At 38.7% G+C, this 20,928-nt stretch overlaps 1 protein-coding gene across 2 annotated transcripts in view; it reads left to right on the top strand.

Annotated features, from left to right (window-relative positions):
• LOC137286604 (RING finger protein 17-like) overlaps positions 1 to 19,583 on the top strand; it is a 52,251-nt gene extending 32,668 nt beyond the window's left edge. The window contains exons 29-42 of one of the 2 annotated variants that reach the window (XM_067818553.1): positions 2,162 to 2,309; positions 4,278 to 4,493; positions 5,170 to 5,318; positions 6,156 to 6,343; positions 7,147 to 7,310; positions 8,934 to 9,056; positions 9,734 to 9,820; positions 10,856 to 11,008; positions 11,359 to 11,445; positions 12,142 to 12,304; positions 13,185 to 13,320; positions 13,957 to 14,122; positions 14,399 to 14,538; positions 15,082 to 19,583. In XM_067818553.1, coding sequence (XP_067674654.1) covers positions 2,162 to 2,309; positions 4,278 to 4,493; positions 5,170 to 5,318; positions 6,156 to 6,343; positions 7,147 to 7,310; positions 8,934 to 9,056; positions 9,734 to 9,820; positions 10,856 to 11,008; positions 11,359 to 11,445; positions 12,142 to 12,304; positions 13,185 to 13,320; positions 13,957 to 14,122; positions 14,399 to 14,538; positions 15,082 to 15,187 — 2,026 coding nt within the window. In that variant the 3' untranslated portion in view covers positions 15,188 to 19,583. The remainder of the gene's footprint in view (positions 1 to 2,161; positions 2,310 to 4,277; positions 4,494 to 5,169; positions 5,319 to 6,155; positions 6,344 to 7,146; positions 7,311 to 8,933; positions 9,057 to 9,733; positions 9,821 to 10,855; positions 11,009 to 11,358; positions 11,446 to 12,141; positions 12,305 to 13,184; positions 13,321 to 13,956; positions 14,123 to 14,398; positions 14,539 to 15,081) is intronic. The other variant, XM_067818552.1, reaches the window with a different exon arrangement.
• Positions 19,584 to 20,928: the final 1,345 nt, after the last annotated feature.

Raw genomic sequence — 20,928 nt, 5'->3', positions numbered from 1 at the left:
TTAAGCAGAGCAGTGGTTAAAGCGTTTTGCTTGTCATGCTGAAGGGGCCCAGGTTTAAAGGGGCACTGATGCGGAGCAATTTCCGTGGACTGGTGTAAACTTTTGTTATTGTTTTTCTCCCGTGAGTACCCGGATGATATCCCAGAATCCGTGACTGGTTCGTGACCTCTGCTGCGCAGTCCGTAAGCGCAATTGATAGTTTGATTATAGACAGATCAGCTTAGGTGAAGTCATTTTTACTTCATTACAAATGTATTATGAAAACAAATGAAACACTTTGAAGGTTAATCATCTGCCAGTGGTAGAAATGGTAAAATTAGGACGGAAAAATAACGAAGCCAATGTATGTCTCTATATTTTGTCTCATAACCCTAATTAGTTTATTGTCATATTTGTATGATTCTGAAAATTAATAAAAGACACACGATCTGCTTATACTCATAGTAAATTTTTACCATAACAGCAACATTTATACATTGTATAGATTGCCAATGTCGATCCTATTTCACACACGTACGCGATCTAGTGTGTGTTTTCTGTCTGAATGCTACAACAAATAAATTAAAACAAAATGCAAATAATGAATGTAAAACAGACTAATTTTATAGCAACAATGTCAGGCTACTACCTTGTTCAGGAATGTATCCATCAATATCCACGTAAAAAAATCGTATTCCATTCATCTGCAGCTGGTAAATAATCCTGCTCTGTGTCGCGTGTCTTACAACTGTCTCATTTGCGAAAAAGTAACATATCGTTTCACGTCTTTCACACTGGTGAAAACCAGATAAACCTCTCATTGGTCTCCCAAGATAGCACACCTGGCAACTAATTGTATGATGTCCACTATTCTAAGTAATTTAGTTAACCAATAATGAGCAATCAATCAATCAACGCAAGGGTGGTTAATTCTTTGAAGGGAGGATGTTGTTTTTGCACTCACACTTTACGACAGGGTGTAGTCATCTCCACACACTGCCTTTTGACAAATCCGCTAGAAGATAAAAGTAATTAATCGATCAGTGTGTTATCGGTTAATCCTTTGATCGATGTTTGTTTTTGTAACTCAGGTGATAAACCCTCTTGCATCACTTACATGCACATATTACATAACATACAATACATTTGCCATTACAGACCTTAATTTATAATGTTGAGTATTTACTCCAGACAGGAGAAATGCGAAATGGGAACCTTTGTTGAGTAACCGAAGTGGTGTTACTACTAATTATACCTGTTATGAATTAATTAATAGACCATCCAGAGAATGATGACAAATAACACGTGTAGGTTTACACCATCAAACGCGAGTTACAGCAAGGAAGATGTAATCTGTGTCGCATGCAGCCTGAAAACACTTATGTGCCGAAACTGTTTTGAGGATAACAACGGAATTTCGTTACGTAAGGAATACACACAGGCATTTGCTGTGTACTTGGGTAAATAGGTGAAATAAGGGGTTTTTTACGCAAGAAAATTTTCAGATTTCTCAACCAAAGGCAGTCATCGTTTTTTGTTTACGAATTCAAATAAATCAACTGTGTGTTTTTATTATCATAAATAATAAACCATTGTAGCTACCATAGCTACCAAAATTTACATATGATATTTGCTATCACAGCTGAACCAACACTCCAAACTACCTAAATATAAAGCTTTGCAATCTTCCGTACTGAAACAAATAGCTTATGGCTTGCTACGTGCCTGTAGACATCATACTTTCATCTAACATGATTAAATATCGAGGTTAAAAACACAGAAATAGGATCAATTTGGATCAGTAACTATACCATCCAAGCATCCGAAAAGAACTACACTGCTGGGATATTTGGTTACGATCAGACAATGAATACCATGGATATTTTTAAATAATGGCATATGATGGGCATCCGGCCTCCTGACTGTTTAGGTGAAGAAATTCTGCTAATATGGACAGGAGCCCAGTTCCTTTGTCCGTCACGGTCGAAGGAGCGGGCGCTGACCAATTTACGGTTTGGTTTCGTAATTAGACTGTTGGCGAGAAACATTATTCGCTCCGCATCAGTGCCCCTTTAATTCCCCACATGGGTACATGTGGGAAGCCCATTTTTTATCTGTACCCTGCTAGGATTTTGCTGAAATATTGCTATAAGCGGCGTGAAACTAAACTCATTCACTTCAGAATGATGGAGCTGCTACAAAAACAGTTCCGGACATCAGAGCCACCTCAAAAGAATTGGAAGGTTAATGATTTCTGTGCAGCCAGACGCAAGAAGGACAACATGTGGTACCGGGCCAGGATTTCTGAGATGCTGGAGGACAAGATGAAGGTACTTGGTCCTGTATTTCTACCAGGGCTGTAGGAATGCATTGGACTATAAATGAATTGGAATTGTTTAGTCACCAGTAGTAATAAAATGATGTTTGAAACGAAAAACCATCGATGCATCAATAGTATGTGTGACTATTGGTTATTTGGTAACTGACTTCTGTTGATGCATGCGCTCTGCAAAATACAGGAAGTACCAGAATCGTTCACTTTGATTTAGAGTTATCTGCCCCAGATACCTCTTAAACAAACTTGATCAGGGTTTCAAGTTTCTTATCAGTTGTTAAAAGACACTGAAAAAACTTCGGCTTTTTTTATTCCATATAAACTTTACAATTATTTGGGGTGAGTGAGTGAGTTTAGTTTTACGCTGCACTCAGCAATATTCCAGCTATATGGCGGCAGTCTGTAAATAATCGAGTCTGGACCAGACAATCCAGTGATCAACAACATGGGCATCGATCTGTGCAATCGGGAACCGATTACATGTGTCAACCAAGTCAGCAAGCCTGACCACCTGATCCTGTTAGTCGCCTCTTACGACAAGCATAGTTGCCATCCATGGCAAGCATGGGTTGCTGAAGGGCTATTCTACCCCGGGACCTTCACAGGTCTAATTATTTGGGAAATGAGACAGTGCATGGAGAAAATACTATAGTAGTAGATAATCGCTATCTCAGTAATATGTTGCTATAGACTATCGCTATCTCAGTAGTATGTTGCAATAGACTATCGCTATCTCAGTAGTATGTTGCAATGGACTATCGCTATCACAGTAGTATGTTGCAGTAGACTATCGCTATCACAATAGTTGTTTCCCCCCAAACTGTCACCCGAAACTCTTCTGATTCAGATGTAGGAAAGTCCTAGTCTTCATGGAGCAAGAGGTCAGACTCAGGGTCTAGTTTCATTGCATGTCATCTTATAAAGACAATATGGATCTTTGCTCATAATCTTAATCACTAGATTTTCTGGTCTGGAGTCCAGTATTATTTAATCAAACACACAAACAAACAAACATCACTGCCATTGTTTATGTATATTATATATGATCATGATGTCACAATGATGAACAAACAAACAAACAATATCCCTACCATTGTTGTTAAATGTCCCCATATATTATCCTGAGAGGATCTCAGTGATGAGACATTGTCATTAATTAAGATTTGGTGATGGTAGATAATGTCTTTTTCTGTGGTAGATAACAATATAAATATATTTGAAAAAGAAATTCATATCTGGTCATGTGAATGTTAATGCATCACACTGATACATGATTTTTGAATACATCGGCATTTTTTATTCCATATAAACTTTACAATTATTTGGGGTGAGTGAGTGAGTTTAGTTTTACGCTGCACTCAGCAATATTCCAGCTATATGGCGGCAGTCTGTAAATAATCGAGTCTGGACCAGACAATCCAGTGATCAACAACATGGGCATCGATCTGTGCAATCGGGAACCGATTACATGTGTCAACCAAGTCAGCAAGCCTGACCACCTGATCCCGTTAGTCACCTCTTATGACAAGCATAGTTGCCTTTTGTGGCAAGCATGGGTTGCTGAAGGGCTATTCTACCCCGGGACCTTCACAGGTCTAATTATTTGGGAAATGTACAGAAGATTTTGTATTAAACGATGCATGTCTAAATTTTCCATTTATCTCAATAAATCTAGGCAGTTTATTAAACACCTTATTCAATTAATTAAAGAGGAAATGGTGTGATATCAAAAGAAAATATCACATTGAATGTTGTCATTTTAATGTTAAGATGAAATGTCACTGTCGGTTGTGTGCTCTGAGTGTTGGGCCTATTTGGTAAAAAGTGTTTGCTTGTTATGCTGAAAACCTGGGTTCGATTCCCTACATGGGTACAATGTGTAAGCCCATTTCTCTTGTTATATTACTGGAATATTGCTAAAAACAGCATAAAACCCAACTCACTGGTATGTTCTATTTGTTAGGTGTACTTTGTGGACTTTGGCTTTGTGGAGCTTCTGACCAGTGCTGACCTGCGTGTGCTGGACTTCAAGATGAGGACCCTGAGTTGTTGTGCCATACGGTGTCACCTGGCAGACATAGTGTCAGCTGGGAGTGCAGACCCGTTACAGTGGTCAGCGACTGCCTGTGAGTTCATGGCCGAGGCGGTGAAGGACAAAACTCTCTACATCAAGAAAGAGGTGAGTCTCTAGATGTATTCATTCAGTTCCTATGCCAAATATCAGTCCCTCCTGGATTCCATGATTCCATGGTTGCAGAAAAAATCACGGAATTTACCTTTCCATGCAGAAAAACGTCTGGTCTGTGGAAAATACATTTTCGTACAGAATCCGTAAACCATTATGATGTCATACATCTAGCAGTATGACAGTAGTGTAATATTGCTGTATAAATGTTACACTGCGGTGTCTTTAACTGGTGTTTCACAGGTTAGTATTGGAATGCCAGTCATGTTACAAAGGAATGTTGTTCAGCTTATGTAGGGTAGGAATGCTGTAGTTTCCAGAAAGTCTGTCCAAATTATGTATGGGAATGCATAACAAAAAGGGGAACACCATACATAACTATATTTTTCATATCCTTCAGGATGACTTTGATATCAGGCAATTTGGGACTGTACCAATATCCATCCATCTTGTGTGAAATTGTTGACAGGGTTATACTTGAGTTATTTAGGTTTGTTGCCAGGTATGTGATATACGAATAGCTTGCAGTTAAAGTTATAATCTGTTTCTGTAGTTATGCATCATATTGGGGATGTGGGTAAGCCATTGGTTCAAGCATTGGCTGCCCCACAAAAGACAAAGGTCACACCACAAATGGTCATCCTCAAGGTTTTGACTGATGTTGTTAAAGGGCGACCTGGAGGATGAAAGCCGGGGTCTGCCCATTGACCTGCTGGTGGAGGAGTGTGTTGCAGAGACGGCCCTGGAACCTTGTAGAACCAGCGTGCACAGCCTCATCAGCTCCATGAAGGAGAAGGGGCTGGCCATACCATGCAGAAAGTAGGCCCTCAATCAATTGTACCCTTGTAGAAAAACTCCTAATAATTGACTTAAAAACAAAATAGCCAGGTACCTTGGCTGAACTATTAAGTTTTACATCTGCTGCATGTTTTTTTTTGTTTTTTTTTCCCTTATGCCCCCGCCATATATGGCAGGATGAAAGAGGGAATGTACTCCATACACTTCGCCACTAAAATGCTCTGTGGAATTCAATGAACTTATTCATGGGCTTTTGGGGGACTCTAATGGTGTGCATCTCATATTTTGGTTTTGTATTTTGTAGTTTTTTGTATGTTTAGAGACATTTGATCTTAAACAAATTTTGTGAAATTTCTCTCTGATGATAGTGAAATTGAAGATTAAGTCAAAAACTGCTCAACAGAATTGATTATGCTTACATGTGTGTTTCATTGGGACTCGAAAGGTGTGCATGTCATAGTTGCATAGATTTATATTGAATTTGTTCAGTAGAAATTAATCTGTCTTGTCTTGAACATTTATAAAAAGTGCAGAAAAAGGGATTCTCTGAAAAATATTTGTATGTTGAGGAGCAATGGATGATATTCCATGCCCAGATAAGCTGCATGTCAGGGTAAATACACATAGAAAATTTCCATTTATGCATTGAAAAGTATTTGTTTTGTATCAATTGTGCATTTAAAATGTTAGATACACTCACACACTCACTTTCCCAACACTGTCCTACTTTGAACTCATTGACAGGAAGGACAAAGAGGCATCTCAAAATCTTTTTATTGTCTCCTCATTTGTTAAGTCAGAGCTCGAAGATGAATTAACCCAGTGACTGTATTGTTTTGGCTCTTGTTGAATTCCCAGGAAAAAGCAAGAATTGGGGGATGGTTCGACCTCCACTGTGAAATTGGAGAAAATTGCTGACGAACCGTATGTTGAGTGTGAGGTGCTGCACTACTCCCGTCACACTGTCCCAGAGACACCCCTTCTCACTGTGATACCCACCTACGTGGACTTCAATGGGATCATCTACTGCCAGTGTCTTGATGATGGTAAGAACATCTTACATAATCATCTATACCAGCGTATGAAACTAAAAACAATTCAGCCAGACAACAGGGCTTGTTAGATGTAAGACGTTCCAGCCCTGACCAAAACTTACCTGCCCACAAGAAAATACTAATATACATGTCTAAATTTGAAGCTGACTGTGAGGCAGGTGAATTTGAGAATCTGGTAGTCCATGTTGAAAATAACCCATCTCCAATGGTCGGGTAGCCATGGTTATCCCCCTGGCTTGTAATGCCTTGTCTGTCTGTCCATTCGTAATCATTTTGTTTCTGAAGCATAACTCCAAAACCATTCATTATCCTTCAACCAATATTGACACATATATCAGATAGGACGTAAACTGGTGCCTTTTGCTATTTACAGATTTTTTATTTTTCTTGGTTTCCATAGAAACAATTTTAACTTGGGATCAAAGGGAAAACCATTCACTACCTTTCTTCAACACTAGAAAGACATATCAAACATAACTTGATGTGAATTTTGCTATTTGCAGATTTTTGTCATTTTTGTTTTTCTTGGTTTCCCTGGAAATTATTCAAACATTATCTCAAAGGGAGGCAGACTTTATTTCGGGAACACAACTTGAAAACCATTCAATCTGTTTTAACAGAACTTGACATACTTATGAGGCAGATCTTGCTTATTGCTATTTACAGATTTTGACTCAGTAAAAAATCATCATGCTTGACCTTAGGTAATTGTCAGATGATTTGTTCTTTCAAATATGTAGGAGCTTGGGGATGGGATATGTCATCATCTGATGACTCTTGTTTTTCAATCACAGAGACAGAGTTGATGACAATGACTGATGACCTCCAGACAACATACATGGAATCTAGTCCACAGCGAGTCCGGTGGCAGAACGGCCAGGCTTGTATCTCCTACTTCAAGACAGATGACCTCTGGTACAGGGCCAGGGTTGTCGAACTCAGTGATGACAAAATCAATGTAGGTTGGCTGGAGTAGCGTACTTCATGTTTTTGTGGAGTGGTGTATGTTTTCATGCAATGGCACAATATGCAATGCATTGCTTTTCCTCGTGTGTTTCCATGCAATTATACAATATTTAATACCGTAAACCGGAAATTTTCGGTGCCTTGAAAATATTGTGTCATTGTACCCACAACCTGATCTTTTTATTTGCCTATTTGCTAGAGTAGTTGGCTTTGCAAAACACAACACAGTTAACTGAAACAACATTGCTTCTCAAATCATAATGTAACATCATTGTTTCGATATTTTAATTAAACAAATGTGATAAATTGAAGAATAAACTCAATTACAGTACTTGTAAAAACTGTCGAACGTACTTTACAACTTACTATTTCCATCTTTTTTGTGTGATGGTTTAATTAATTCAAGTGGCGTCTCAGCTTTCTTCGCCTCAAACTTCACGCTTGGACATGATGTTTAATGCTGAAATATATGCAAGAAGCATATTTCTCACAGGTCATAACCTAGCATGATACGTCCACTTACTTCCATAATACACTATAGGTGGTGAATTTTTACGCAAAATGTTCAGAATAGCATGATTTTTCCCAAAACTTTCGTCTGAATCTCAAGGTTTTTGTTGACAAGGACAGTATCCTTTGCTGTAATATGATTGGCTGTCTAAGGACTTGCGCATGATTCTGACCAATCATGGTCCTCATAGCAGACTGAAGCAGAAAAGCGTCATCAGAAACCAATCTTTATCCAATAAAATCACTTCTTACAACTGTGAAAACACTCTTGGCAATGTGTACCATGATGTTCAGAGCTTTTGAATGATACCCGGGATTAAATGATGCCTTGCATGTTATTGGTGTGAAGCTATGAAACGGAGGTATTTTCCCCTGTTGTATCCAGTTACAAACGGAAAGCCACTGATACCGGGAAATAGACGATCATAGGTATTATTTGAGAAACCACTTGGTAATAAGTAAATGCATCTGGTTGACTGGCACTGAAGGAGTTAGTATTACTTCTCTGTGGGGAAGAGAAATGAATACAGATTACAGTACATAGCTTTTACTCGTGTGTTTTTCAGGCAATGGTATAATGGACAGTGGCAGTCTAAATTTACTCTTTTGAATGGTCTGTCCATTTACTACGTCAAGATTGAAAAACATTCAGATCTGGTCAGCCGCAGAATGAGTTGGCATGTTAAATCTGCCTTTGAGAGTCTGAGGGTTATCTAATTAATTAGGGCAGTTTTTTTAAGTGCTGCAAGAACAAGTTGGCTTCACTATATATCATTTCTTGCTGTTCTTATGCTTTGTTATGGTCAGAATAGGTGTGATGGGGTAGCCTAGTGGTTAACGTGTTCGCTTGTCATGCTGAAGACCTAAGTTTGATTCCCTAGATGGGTACAAATTGTGAAGTCCATTTGAGATGGTCTTAACTGTGATGTGACTGGAATACTGGAATAATGCTAAAAGTGGTGTGAAACTACACTCACAAAGTGTGGTATGAATATTTCTTAAAGACTTTTTACTTACAGGGAGGAAGGTTACCAGAGACTGATACCGCTTTCTTGAAGTTTTCAAATATGTCTGTTCTGAAATTAAACCAATTTTTGTGTTCCAGGTGCAATATTGTGATTACGGTAATTCCGAACTCCAGTCTGTAGATCTGGTCCGTCTCCCTGAAACCAGATTTGTGGAGAAGCCCCAGCTGTGCCTCGAGTGTGTCCTGCATGGCGTTATCCCTGTAAGTTGTCCAACACTGAAATCACAATGTCTTTAAGATCAGGTCTTCCATATTCATAACCAACATCTGACAGCTCTCCTGCATCAGGTGAACTCTTCCCAGCAATTCAGGCGTGTATGCCAATGAGGAGGTTTCATAAAGAAGACCATTATGCAAATAGTATCATAGCAAAATTACAGGTAGCCTAGTGGTTAAAACTAAATTTGCACCCACCACTGTGGTCCAAGATGTTTATGTCACTAGATATTGCTTACTGGTTTACATTCAGACATCACATCATAAGCAACACGAAAACAGTCTTCATATGGCTAAATTAAAATAGCTAAATGTTTCTCCAACATCGACGCGTCACTTTATTTTGCGCATGCAAACAATTTTATTATTCCCATTTAAGAAAAATAATTCTGACTTGGCCATTTCCCGATCATCTATCGTCCCGTCCACTATCAGAATGAGTGTGACTGAACCTACAACTTATTAACACATGTTAAACTACCCAAGCTGTATTTCTGAGAGAAAAAAATAGAAATGTATTCGTTCCATGTCACTTTTTGTTTCTATCAAAAAATAAATGCCCTCATCACTTAAGACAAAAATGTGCCGAGAAACATTTCACTATTTTTTATGCAAGCTAATACTTTGACTGTGTTATTGTGAGACCTGTCTGTCTGTTCCAGGTCAGCAGTGATGGATCTTGGCCTGTAATGGTGCTTGACCATGTCCACAGCATGATTGTAAACCACCAGTGCCAGATTGAGATCATGGTAAGTTGTACTGGAGACCTTCCAGTGTCCTTGGTAAGTGTTTGGGTAACTTAGACCTGACTGGAGAACTGAGTAGCTGATTGTTCATCTGAGTATCTGATAGCCGATTGGATAGCTGAACATCTGATAGCTGATTTGGCAGCTGAATATCTGATAGCTGATTGGACATCTCAGTAGCTGATTGTTCATGTAAGACACTGATTGTTGATTAGGCGTACTAGGTTTCCAATTACAGATTTGGCAGTTGAGGTTCCAATTACGAACATTTACATGTATGAGCAAACCTAATAGTGTCTGAACAATATACTGTTTAGAAGAACCCATGCAGGAATATATCATAAATCAGGAATATATACCCTGTGTTCATATTTGATTGTTAGATGTTCTTTGTTTAAATGAGCACATGTGTCATGGCAAGTTATGGAATATGTTTGAGATAGGTGTCAGGTGTGTGGTGCTGTTCTGGAAATAGTAGTGGATTGCAGTTAAAATGTTGCTTGTGGAGAGTTAGTACCCTTGGTTGGTGGTGGGGTAGTCTAGTGGTTAAATCGTTTGCTCGTCTTACAGAAGACCCTGGTTCGATTCCCACATGGGTACAATGTGAGAAGTCCATTTTCTGGTGTCCCCTGCTGTGATATTGCTGGAATATTGCTGAAAAGTGGTGGAAAACTAAACCTACTCACTCACTACCACCCTTGGTAAAAAGGCATGGCCATGTGTGGAGCGAGTGAAGCACAATGTGCATTTATGAAGAAACGAACATTTTCCAGAAGTGAAACATAGCAAAGTATTTTTACGAAATCTTACCACATCTCATGTATGCCAGAAGTTTCAGTATTGGAAAACAGTATGCTCATAGTCATGCTGTCAAAGTGTCACTGAACAACCTAGTCCAAATTAAAACTCTGAACTCAGATTTACAGATTGTGTTTTCTTGATGGAAGGCAAAGATTTCAGCGGTCAATCACGACAGTGACTGAATACATGTTTGGTTGGAGGTACTGTACTGAGTTAGTTGACAATGACATATTGCAGAAGGTGGGGGAAGACAGCTCGCTGGAGATACGACTCAAGTTACCTGATGGGTCAGATCTCGGCAAGACGCTCATACATATTGGGGCAGCTACAAAGCCTGATGATCTTACAACTGAGTATGAAATAAGCCACAAAATATCTGATGTTATTCAGGTAAGATATCAGAATAGTGTTCCTCTAATGAACTTGTAAGGTTTTATGGGTGGTGTCTTTTCAGCTTGCATCAACCGGAGATGGTTTTTCCATGATGTATAATTAAATGTAAAATATTCTGAGGAAAAGTGTGAAAAATCAGTGTACTTTGAATCAATGCAGTGTGCATGGATAAGTGCGCAGTATGGACTGGACTGTATTTATTATTGATGAAACAGAAAAAGGAGGTATTTGGTAAAATTGATTTGAATAGGCATCAACTGTTAGCAGCGTTTTGCATCTGGTTTTATTCTGGAGATAAGTATGATTGTTAAGGTTGTACTGACACCTGCCTTTTCCCAATTGAACAGAGGCGCTATCCATATAAACAGCCTTGTCTAGCACCAGTTGGAGAATATTTCCCTGTTGTAGTCACCCACATGGAACTTCCAAACATTGTAAGTATAGAAATCTGGATTGTTTTAGCCACAAAATGTGAAAAGTCTAGACTCAACTGTTTCATGTTATACAGCTCTCACATAATATAACTATGTCAGAACATTCTTTTGTCTTTCTTGTAGATAGCTCAAATATGTCAACGTTTTACCCAAAGGATAAAAGTAAAGATTAGATATACCAGTATGGATGAACAAGGGCACTGGGGTAGCCAAGTGGTTACAGCTTTCTCGTCACGTTCAAGATCCGGGTTCTTTTCCTCACTTTGGTACAGTGTGATAAGCCCATTTCCGGTGTACCCTGCTGATGTTCTGCTGGAATATTGCTAAATGTGGCATGAAACTTAACTCTCTTACTCACCCTTTTTGAACAGTGAGGAGTGTTGTTATGGTGTAGATTCTAACACCATTATCATATGCCTGTCAAAGAAAGCAGGTACATTTGTAAGTCTCTTACAGACTGCCAGGTTTGTTTACTGTCAGAGGGCAGGTTTACTTTGGTCTGTTTCTTACTAGAGTTTTGTCTTTTGTTGATTATTTGTCTGATTTGTACTTCCACACTGTCACGCTTAAGGGTGACTATTGACGGAAAAACAACCTTTGCGACAGTGATAGTCTGTTGCAACATACTAGGTGTGGTTAATGTTAATATCAGAGATGTACATACATCTGAAGTGAAAATTGTGTGCATTGCTTCAGGTGTGGTTCCAGCATGTGCCTCAGGAAAGCTGTGATATAGATGATGCTGTGGTGAAGCGAGCGCTGCGGGTGAACAATGACCTTGCAGCTCTGGTCAAAATGTCCGCCGAGCTAGCACAGGCTGAAAGCATGGGGAAGTCATTCGTCAAAGTTCCAGCACCAGGTAGGTTATATATCTGCCATTCAGTGTTTACTGGAATGTAGATGTGATATCACAAAAGTGGAAGCAGCTTTGGGTTTGTTTATGTTTGTATATTTCCAGTATTTTCTGCTGGTATGAAGTTGTTGCATTCCAGTTTAAAAAAACAGGAGGGCACGAATGGAGGATGGGGTTAGGAAGGGGACTTTAAGAGATAGCAATAAAGAAGCTGCTGCTGTTTCTGTAATTCTTTCGTAAAATCTTAGTGTTTGCCTGTTTTATGTAGACTTGCCCAGAAGTTCATTTTCCTCTAGACGGCAGCAGTTGTCAGTTGAATTTCCTCGAGGGGGTTAGAATAGGCCCAATGCTTGCCCATGCTTGCCATAAAAGCTGACTGTGCTTGTTGTAAGAGGCGACTAACGGCATTGTGTGGTCAGGTTCACTGACTTGGTTAGCACATGTCATCGATTCCCAATTTCGCAGATTGATGGTCATGCTGTTGATCCCTGGATTGTCAGATCCAGACTTGATTATTTACAGACCTCCGTCATATGGCTGGAATATTGCTGAGTGCGGCTTAAAACTAAACTCACTCACTCCTTGAAGGGAATAACCAGTGTTATGGATTGGGAAAGCTGATTTATATTCCGATGACAATAGTACCCTGAAAATGCTCAATTTTACTGTATTGTATTGAATGTTGTGTAGCAGTGAAGTGAACAAACACAGTAGAATTAAACAACTGAAATACCCTTTGTTTTCTAATTTGCTGATAAGGAAAATGTATTTGGAATCAGGATAATGAAGATTTTGTGTTCTTATATTCACAGTGACGAAAGATTTGTGTCATATTTATGATGTGTGTTGTACTTTATAGCTGTACATGCTTGTTCTGTTCTGCCAGGTCAGATGTGTAGTGCCCAGTTCAGCTTCGATGACTGCTGGTACCGGGGCCTGGTGATAGACAGAGACGAGGAGACACAGTCAGCTCTAGTCCTGTTTGTTGATTATGGGAATGTGGAATATGTCTTTTTGGACAGGTTGGTGTTTGATTGTCAGGTCTTGTGTGTTTGTTTCTTTGCTCATGGTTACTTTTGTGAGTGTTATTTAAGTCATGAGGAAAGAACAAAGAAGCTGTTTAAGAAGAATTATATCCAATGGTGGGCTTATGAAGATCTGGGTTAGAAGTGACCTTCAGCAATTCACGCGTGTCCAAAAAGATGGGTAGCAGTCAGACTGACTGACTTTGTTTATGGATTTCATCCAGCCATGACTCAACTGTTAGTCCAGCAGTGTTTATTTGCATGCTGACATGATATTACTGAAATGTTTATGAGTACGGGATTTAGCAAACAAACATCATGCTGCTGTGCCCTGAAGTGTATTTTTTTGAAAACTGTAAGCCACTGAAGTCTTACTCAGACATAACTAATTCATGGCTGATAATGAGTCAACACATCCAACTGCACTGTTGAAATGAAACAGTTGACTGCATTTGCATTGCTAGATGTTGGGTACAAAGCTGCATTGCATGTAGTGAATGGATATGGGAAATAGTGCTAGGTAGGTGAGTGATATGACAACAATTTATAAAATTACAGCAAAGTTTTGATGTAGGAGATTGTGTCTGAGTTGTCAGTAGTGTTTGAGCGAAGTCACTTATGGCTGTGTTCCAGATTGCGAGTCCTGACAGCATCAGCCCGGGGGCTGGCAGGTCAAGGAGTGCGGAGCTACCTCTATGGGGTGCAGCCTCCAGGAGGGGCCTCACAGATCTGGTGTAAGGACAGCATGACCATGAACCTGGAGCTGCTTAGAGACAAACAACTAGTAGCCTGTATAAAGGTGGGTGTGTTTAATAGCCAGAATAAAGGTGGGTGTGCCAGGTACACAGCTTTTAGCCTGTATCAGCAAGTACCAAGATGGGTGCATTAGATTAACCAATTTTTTTGTCTATTATGGTGAATGCATTGATAAAAAGTGGTTATGTCATAGATGGATAAATTCTTTCACTTCATGTGCTTTCTGTTTCATCAAACATTGAATTGAAAACAAATGGTGACCACTCTTAGGTGTGATGTTTACTTGGATCAAAGATTGTCTTGCATTTTTCCCTCTCAGTCCTTGGAGCCGCTGTGTGTGGAGCTGTACCACAAAAGCAGTGATGACATCAGTACCGAACATCTTGAGTTGGCCTACCAGCAACTCATAGATTCTGGCCTTGCTCAGATTGACCCAGGTCTTGCTGAGGAATCAGAGTTGTAAGTAGAAGCATATTCCGCATCTGGTGATTGTACGATGTTATTTTCCTGTCTGGTTCTAACAGTTTAGAATCTGGGTTAGAATTGTTGTTCAGTAGCACATGCTTGTCATTATAGATGACTAATGTGATCAATAGGTCAGGTGCGCTGACTTGGTTGACACATGTCATAGTATCCCAGGTTCGTAGATCAATACTCATGGTGTTAATCTCGGGATTGGTGTGTGGCGTAAATCTCAATTCATTCACGTGTAGAGTTGGTTGAAACAAGTATCTTGTCCAGATTTTTAGAAGTCTCAAAACAACAAGCAAACATTAAACACTGGCACCAGTGCTGAAATATTGCTGAATAGATGCCCGAGAACTCTTTCTCTGATCTGTTCACATTTGCATGTTAAGGGGCAGTAGGATAGGCCAGTTGTTAAAGTTTTCAGAGAACCATGTTTAATTCACAACATGGGTACAGTGTGTGAAGCATATTTCTGCTGTCCCCAATCCTGATATTGCTAAAGGCGACAAGAAAACCTTTCATGTTTTGTTGCAGGTTTGACTTGGCAGTGACAGCCAGCTTAAAGCAAGCAGAACTGAATGCTGATGTTGTAGTAGAGGAAGACACAGAGCTGAAGGAGGATGAACGAGTTACAGAGTAGTGCAACATGGGTGTCAGGGCAACACACTAGTACTCCAGGAGTTTGTTGATGTTTTACGTCTGAGGGGCTGGATGTGTTCAGTGTTTCAACGAACAAACTTACCTGATCACTGTCACTTAGAAGTAATCATGAGCTGTCAGAACGACTGACGGAAGAAGATTGCATATTTTCTGAAATGTTAACCACAAGGCTGTTGTTGATATATTCATGCCATTTTTGAATATAAGATTATAATTCAGGTACTTTTCAATTATTTCAGTCCCTGAGATGAATTTAGAGTTTTCGGAATGAGTAAGCATTCATGTATTGCTTTAAGACATTGTGAGTTCTTAAGAAATTGAAACTGAGAAACATTTAGATATGGAGATGAATAAGTGGAATGAATGTTTGTGAAACTGATAACATTGTAAAACTGAGAGGTATGTGAGGTTCAGAATACTTGTGAAACAGCGAAAAATGTGAAGTTGGATACATGTGAAACTTAGAAAAATGTTATGTTAAGATCTGACAAAAATGTTAAGATAATGTGAAACAGTAAAATGTGAAGTTAAAAATACTTTTGAGGCTGCAAATTATGTGAAATTTTGGTGAATGTGAATATGTTTGGAGTATGGATAAGAGACAGACAGTTTTTGAATGTGGAAAGTTGAAATGTGCGGAATACGTAGCAGATAAGGTTGGACATTTGATTGACAGAATTTGCAAGACTGGACTCACTCATGTGTTAAAATAATTGCTAATATTACGTTGTCACATTGTTTTTGCTCTGACTGAATGTATGTAATAGGTTTAGTCTGCAAAAGTTATTTTTCATGTGGCCAAAGATATGATTTAATCATAGTTCAGATGGCAGCAAGTATGTTTGGAGAAAAGGTGTAAATATTGCTGTATGTGTGATTGACATTTGTAGGTGCTGTCATCTTACATGAGAATCAGGATCACTTTGTGAAAAGTGCCTGATGTCAAACATCATGAATCTCAGTACAACATAGAATCATTTTATCTTCATAACCTCATGATATTCTACAGTGTTTATGACAATTGTTACTTTCTTGTATAACAGAGTGTCATACCTTCTATATTCAGGATCACGTATACCACTGGTAAGCTGTACTTACCTACCCAACTTTTGATTTCTTAATGGAAGCTTTGGTTTGTCTTGAACAGATTTGTAAAACAAAAACCCCAAAAAACACCATTAAAGAAAGTTTGCAATGCATATTCTTGAGGGAAATGTAGGCAGTTGTGTCGACCAGTGGTTGATGTATTTGCTCATCACACTGAAGGTCCAGGTTTGATTCCAAACAAACTCAGAGTGACTCTTGCTGGGATATTGCTGGAGTGTTGCCAGAGTATTGCCAAATGCAGCATAACAGCTGACTCCCTTACTTGCCTAAGTAAATAACATGGCTCATATCTTTGGGTTAAGTGTGGTTTTTGCGTTGTAGCTTTTGAAATACCTAATCTCCATACCACAGCTTCTTTGCTCCTTAGAACTACAAAAACTTAGAATGTGTTATGGAAGAGTATTTAAATCTGTGTATTTCTTGATTTATTTTTTATATGACTGAAAAAGCTACTTTCACCTGTTGTTTTATACCCAATAGAACCAACAGAACTTGGAGAGACAAATCAAGTATAACATCAACTTAAATGTTGACTTTTCTGGACTCTTAAGAAGTTCAAACTCAAAATAAAATTTGAGACAACGCACAGAGAAAAGTTTTAGAGTCAGATCTGTGTTAATGTATTGCATATTAAAAGACATATCATCCAAAATTAGTAGGGTAGCCTGGTGGTTAAAGCATGCACTCTTCATGCGAAGACCTGGGTTTGATTCTCCACGTGGGTACAAAGTGTGAAGCCCATTTCTGGTGTCCCTGGCCGTGATATTGCTGGAATATTACAAAATTGCAGCATAAAACAACAACATGATCAGTAGTCAAGGTCTTGAAGCTAAAGCTGCAATTAACCAGCTCCAGTGGCAGAGGGATGAGTGATTTCATTTGATTGTGATGTCACAGTAGTTGGCAAGGCATTTTGGCAAAATTTCATTGTGTCGTTCAATCTTTACGATATTTAGTATTTTTTACGAACACCAGTGTGGAAAGGGTTTCCAAATTTAGCTAGCCACTCAGGGTAGCTATACCTGAAAGTTAACAGCCCACAAAATAATTCACTAGTTCGAATTTTGAATGAAGAAACTACACAAATGATTACAAACTGGATGAGGATAAGATACTGTAGGCATGACACAGGTTATCATTTAGCTGCTTCTATAATGAACATTTAAAGTGTATTATAATTGAACAATTTGGAGTTAGTGATATATTTACAAAATGACCCAATCAAAAGTCCACACTAGCCAGTCGGGACAGTGACTGTGGACTGGCCCTACCAGATTTTTACCAGCCACAGGCTAGCAGACCAAAGTTTTTTTTCGTAAACTGAAATGTGAAACATTTTGATATGGATAGCAGGATGTTTCATTCTCTTAGCATGTGTTCCAAGCGTCAGGGTTAAGTATGGTACTAATATGGCAATATCTTATCACATGCTGAGGTGTATAGGTTCAATTTATGATTTAGACATATTGTATTATGTCTCTGAATTTGTTTGAAATTTTGAAATAGTGCTTATATGTTAGGTTAAATAGTATCTGTGATTTGTGTTCAGATTTTATGATACATTTTTGTGAAAAAGACTAGTGCTTCCTTCATGAATATTTGAAGACAATTTTCAGATCTTTGAAGGGCCATGAGTGGATTCATCAATCCCACATTGTGCTTTGAGTTTGAAATATTGTTTAAAGTGCCATTAAACACTAGCAACTTAATCCGAACCTTAGCAAACTTGTTTCACTAACTTAGTCTGCTGTCTGTAATAAAAGGCTGTCTGATGAAAAGTGACGAGTGGGAGTTAATAAATTTAAATCAGGAACATTGTCAAATTACAGACTGTGTTGAGTTGGATGTAATCTCAGCTTCTGGACCTTGAGGGGCAGTGTTATAAGCATAACAGGGGAGGTTGAATAGTTCATAGAACTCTCAACCTAAAGTTGTGAAACAGCAGTGCTGCTAGCATTGATACATGATAAAATACCTGTAAAACTCTCAACACGTCACAACAAACAAAAAGTACTAATATTGTAAATGGAACAGATACTCTGCTTATACTAGCCTTGAGTTCATCACTGGCGAATCATTTCCATGCAAGTGACACTTCAAATTTTGAAACAGGTTATTATTCACTGGGTGACAGGTTAGGTGTATACTCGTGGATTCTACATGTGTTGGTGCCCTGTAGTTGGAACATATGAACTACAGCTCTGTACTCAGTTTTAGAATCTTCTCTGAGATATCAGTAGGGTCTCTCTTCCAGTTACCACTGTTACTGTTTATTGTGAGGTGTTGAAACTTTCACAGGTGTCTCATGAATGATCAGTGTATGCAATACTATCAGTGTCATTGCTGTTTATCAACTTCAGGTAGTGAGTTCTACCAACTTTTTTACCTCCCCTCACAGTTAATGTGTTCGTACACATTGGGTTCGGTTTCCCACATGGGTACAATTTGTGAAGCCCATTTCTTGTCTCCCCTGCTGTGATATTCATGGAATAATGTTAAAAATGATGTTATGGTTTACTCACTCATTCTGAACATTGACATCCTACATTATATGCTATTTCAGTTTAGTTAAGAGGCAGTCAGGTAGCCTAGTGGTTGACGCGTTTGCTTGTCATGCCAAAGACCTGGGTTTGATTCCCCGACATGGGTGCAGTGTATGAAGCCCATTTCTGGTGTACCCTGCCTTGATATTGCTGGAATATTGCTAAAAGTTAAACCTCACTCACTCACTCACTCACCCACTCAGTTTGGTTCGGTTTTTGTTTTTGATGCTTCTTCTGTTACTTTTTTCTGAAATTGTTTTTTGGTGTTTTGTATCAAAATAAATGTTTTGTATCAAAATAAATGTTTTGTATCAACTGGGAAGCCACTTTCACTGTGATTGAAAATAGTATCTTGTTTTTGCCAAATGGTTTTGGATTTCATACTTTAGCAAGAAATGTTATATGTTCATGCTGACTAGTCTCTTTGTATTAAACCGAAGGCTTATTTCATGAATGGTTGTTATTGTATCTTATGCAGTCACTACACTGTTATGAGGAGGTGTTTGTTTATGCGTTATGATAACCAATCTCTTCAGCTCTTGATTTTGAGGGAAACTACTTGAATATTTCCACTTTCATTATAATGATAAATGCTTGATTTTGTTTTTTGTGAAGATTTCGTTTTGTACAGAATGGACAATGAAAGAGAGCTGTTTTTTTATTTGTATCATGGCTGTTTAATTTCGATCATCACTGATTTGGAATTAAAATTTGTGTGTCATACCAGATAGTGTGAATTGTTGTTAATATCAGTCACTTGATTATACCTACCAGATTCGTATCTTTCCTCACATCAACATTGCAATTCAAATCTCTCATCACAATGTCTGCAAGTTACACTAGCCTGGATTGAATGTCCGATCGCTTTTAAACAAACACACCATATCTTCGCATTCTCTGAAAAGATCTGGGAAAATCTCATTTCAGATCACGTATTTTTGCCAACCGTGACCAAACCAACAGAATTTTGTACATGAAACCAGGGATAATCTGTATATAGTCTTCCTGATGAAACCAACAGCCAATCAGATAACGCCTTTCTGGATCTTACGGAACTTATTTCAAACCGGTAACAACAAATTAACAAGTTTTCGATTCAGTATTTGTACACAGAACACATTGCAGTGAAGTAGTTTACACTGCTATGCCAAGTCTTCTCTGTTCAAATATTTAGGCTGTTCGAGCAAGAGATGTGGGGATGCAATAACTGAATCAGATTCAGTCGTGAACATCGTGACTGTCTTTAGGAGATCGTGAGTTTCATTGCTGAGCTTGCATGATAGTGAATGAGTGAGGTTAGTTTTACGCCGCACTCAGAAATATTCCAGCTATATGGCTGCGGTCTGTAAATAATCGAGTCTGGACCAGACAATCCAGTGATCCACAACATGAGCATCGATCTGCGTAATTGGGAACCGATGACATATGTCAACCAAGTCATCCCGTTAGTCGCCTTTTATGGCAAGCATGGGTTGCTGAAGGCCTATTTTACCCCGGACCTACACGGGTCTGCATGATAATGAATTGAATGTATAAAATGACAAAAGCCATTTTCCATATTCATAAGAAATCTGTGTCAGTAGTTTCGACTTTTCAGAACTATACCTACCATGAGTATGCATTCGTACATTGTCATTCAGATGATGAAGGGGCAAGAGGTATTCCAGAATCGTTGCGCTGTATTGCAAATATACCATTACAGAAAGTAGGGAATTTGCTATTTTGGGAGCATACCACTATAGCTACTGCCAATGCACATGAGAAATAAAGTTTTATATATATATATATATATATATGCACATGAGAAATAAAGTTATATATATATATATATATATATCTGTGGGAAGAGAATGAATAAAGAAGTAAATCCATACCATACGCGGTTACATTCAAGGATCAATAACAAATAGTCATGACGTTATGTTCGAAGAAAGATGAAAATATGATGACCAATTCGTTGGCGCTTCATATTTTAAAACGCGTATGACGGGTTTATTTGAGGTGTGTGGGAAATATGAAATCGCCGATATGTTCTGATCCGCCACTGAAATGCTGCACGGCGTTGTTTGAG

This window comes from Haliotis asinina, chromosome 6, assembly GCF_037392515.1.
Source record: "Haliotis asinina isolate JCU_RB_2024 chromosome 6, JCU_Hal_asi_v2, whole genome shotgun sequence".
Classification (NCBI taxonomy): domain Eukaryota; kingdom Metazoa; phylum Mollusca; class Gastropoda; order Lepetellida; family Haliotidae; genus Haliotis; species Haliotis asinina.
The sequence above is the reverse complement of the archived record's forward strand: the minus strand, read 5'-3'. Positions and strand labels throughout refer to the sequence as shown.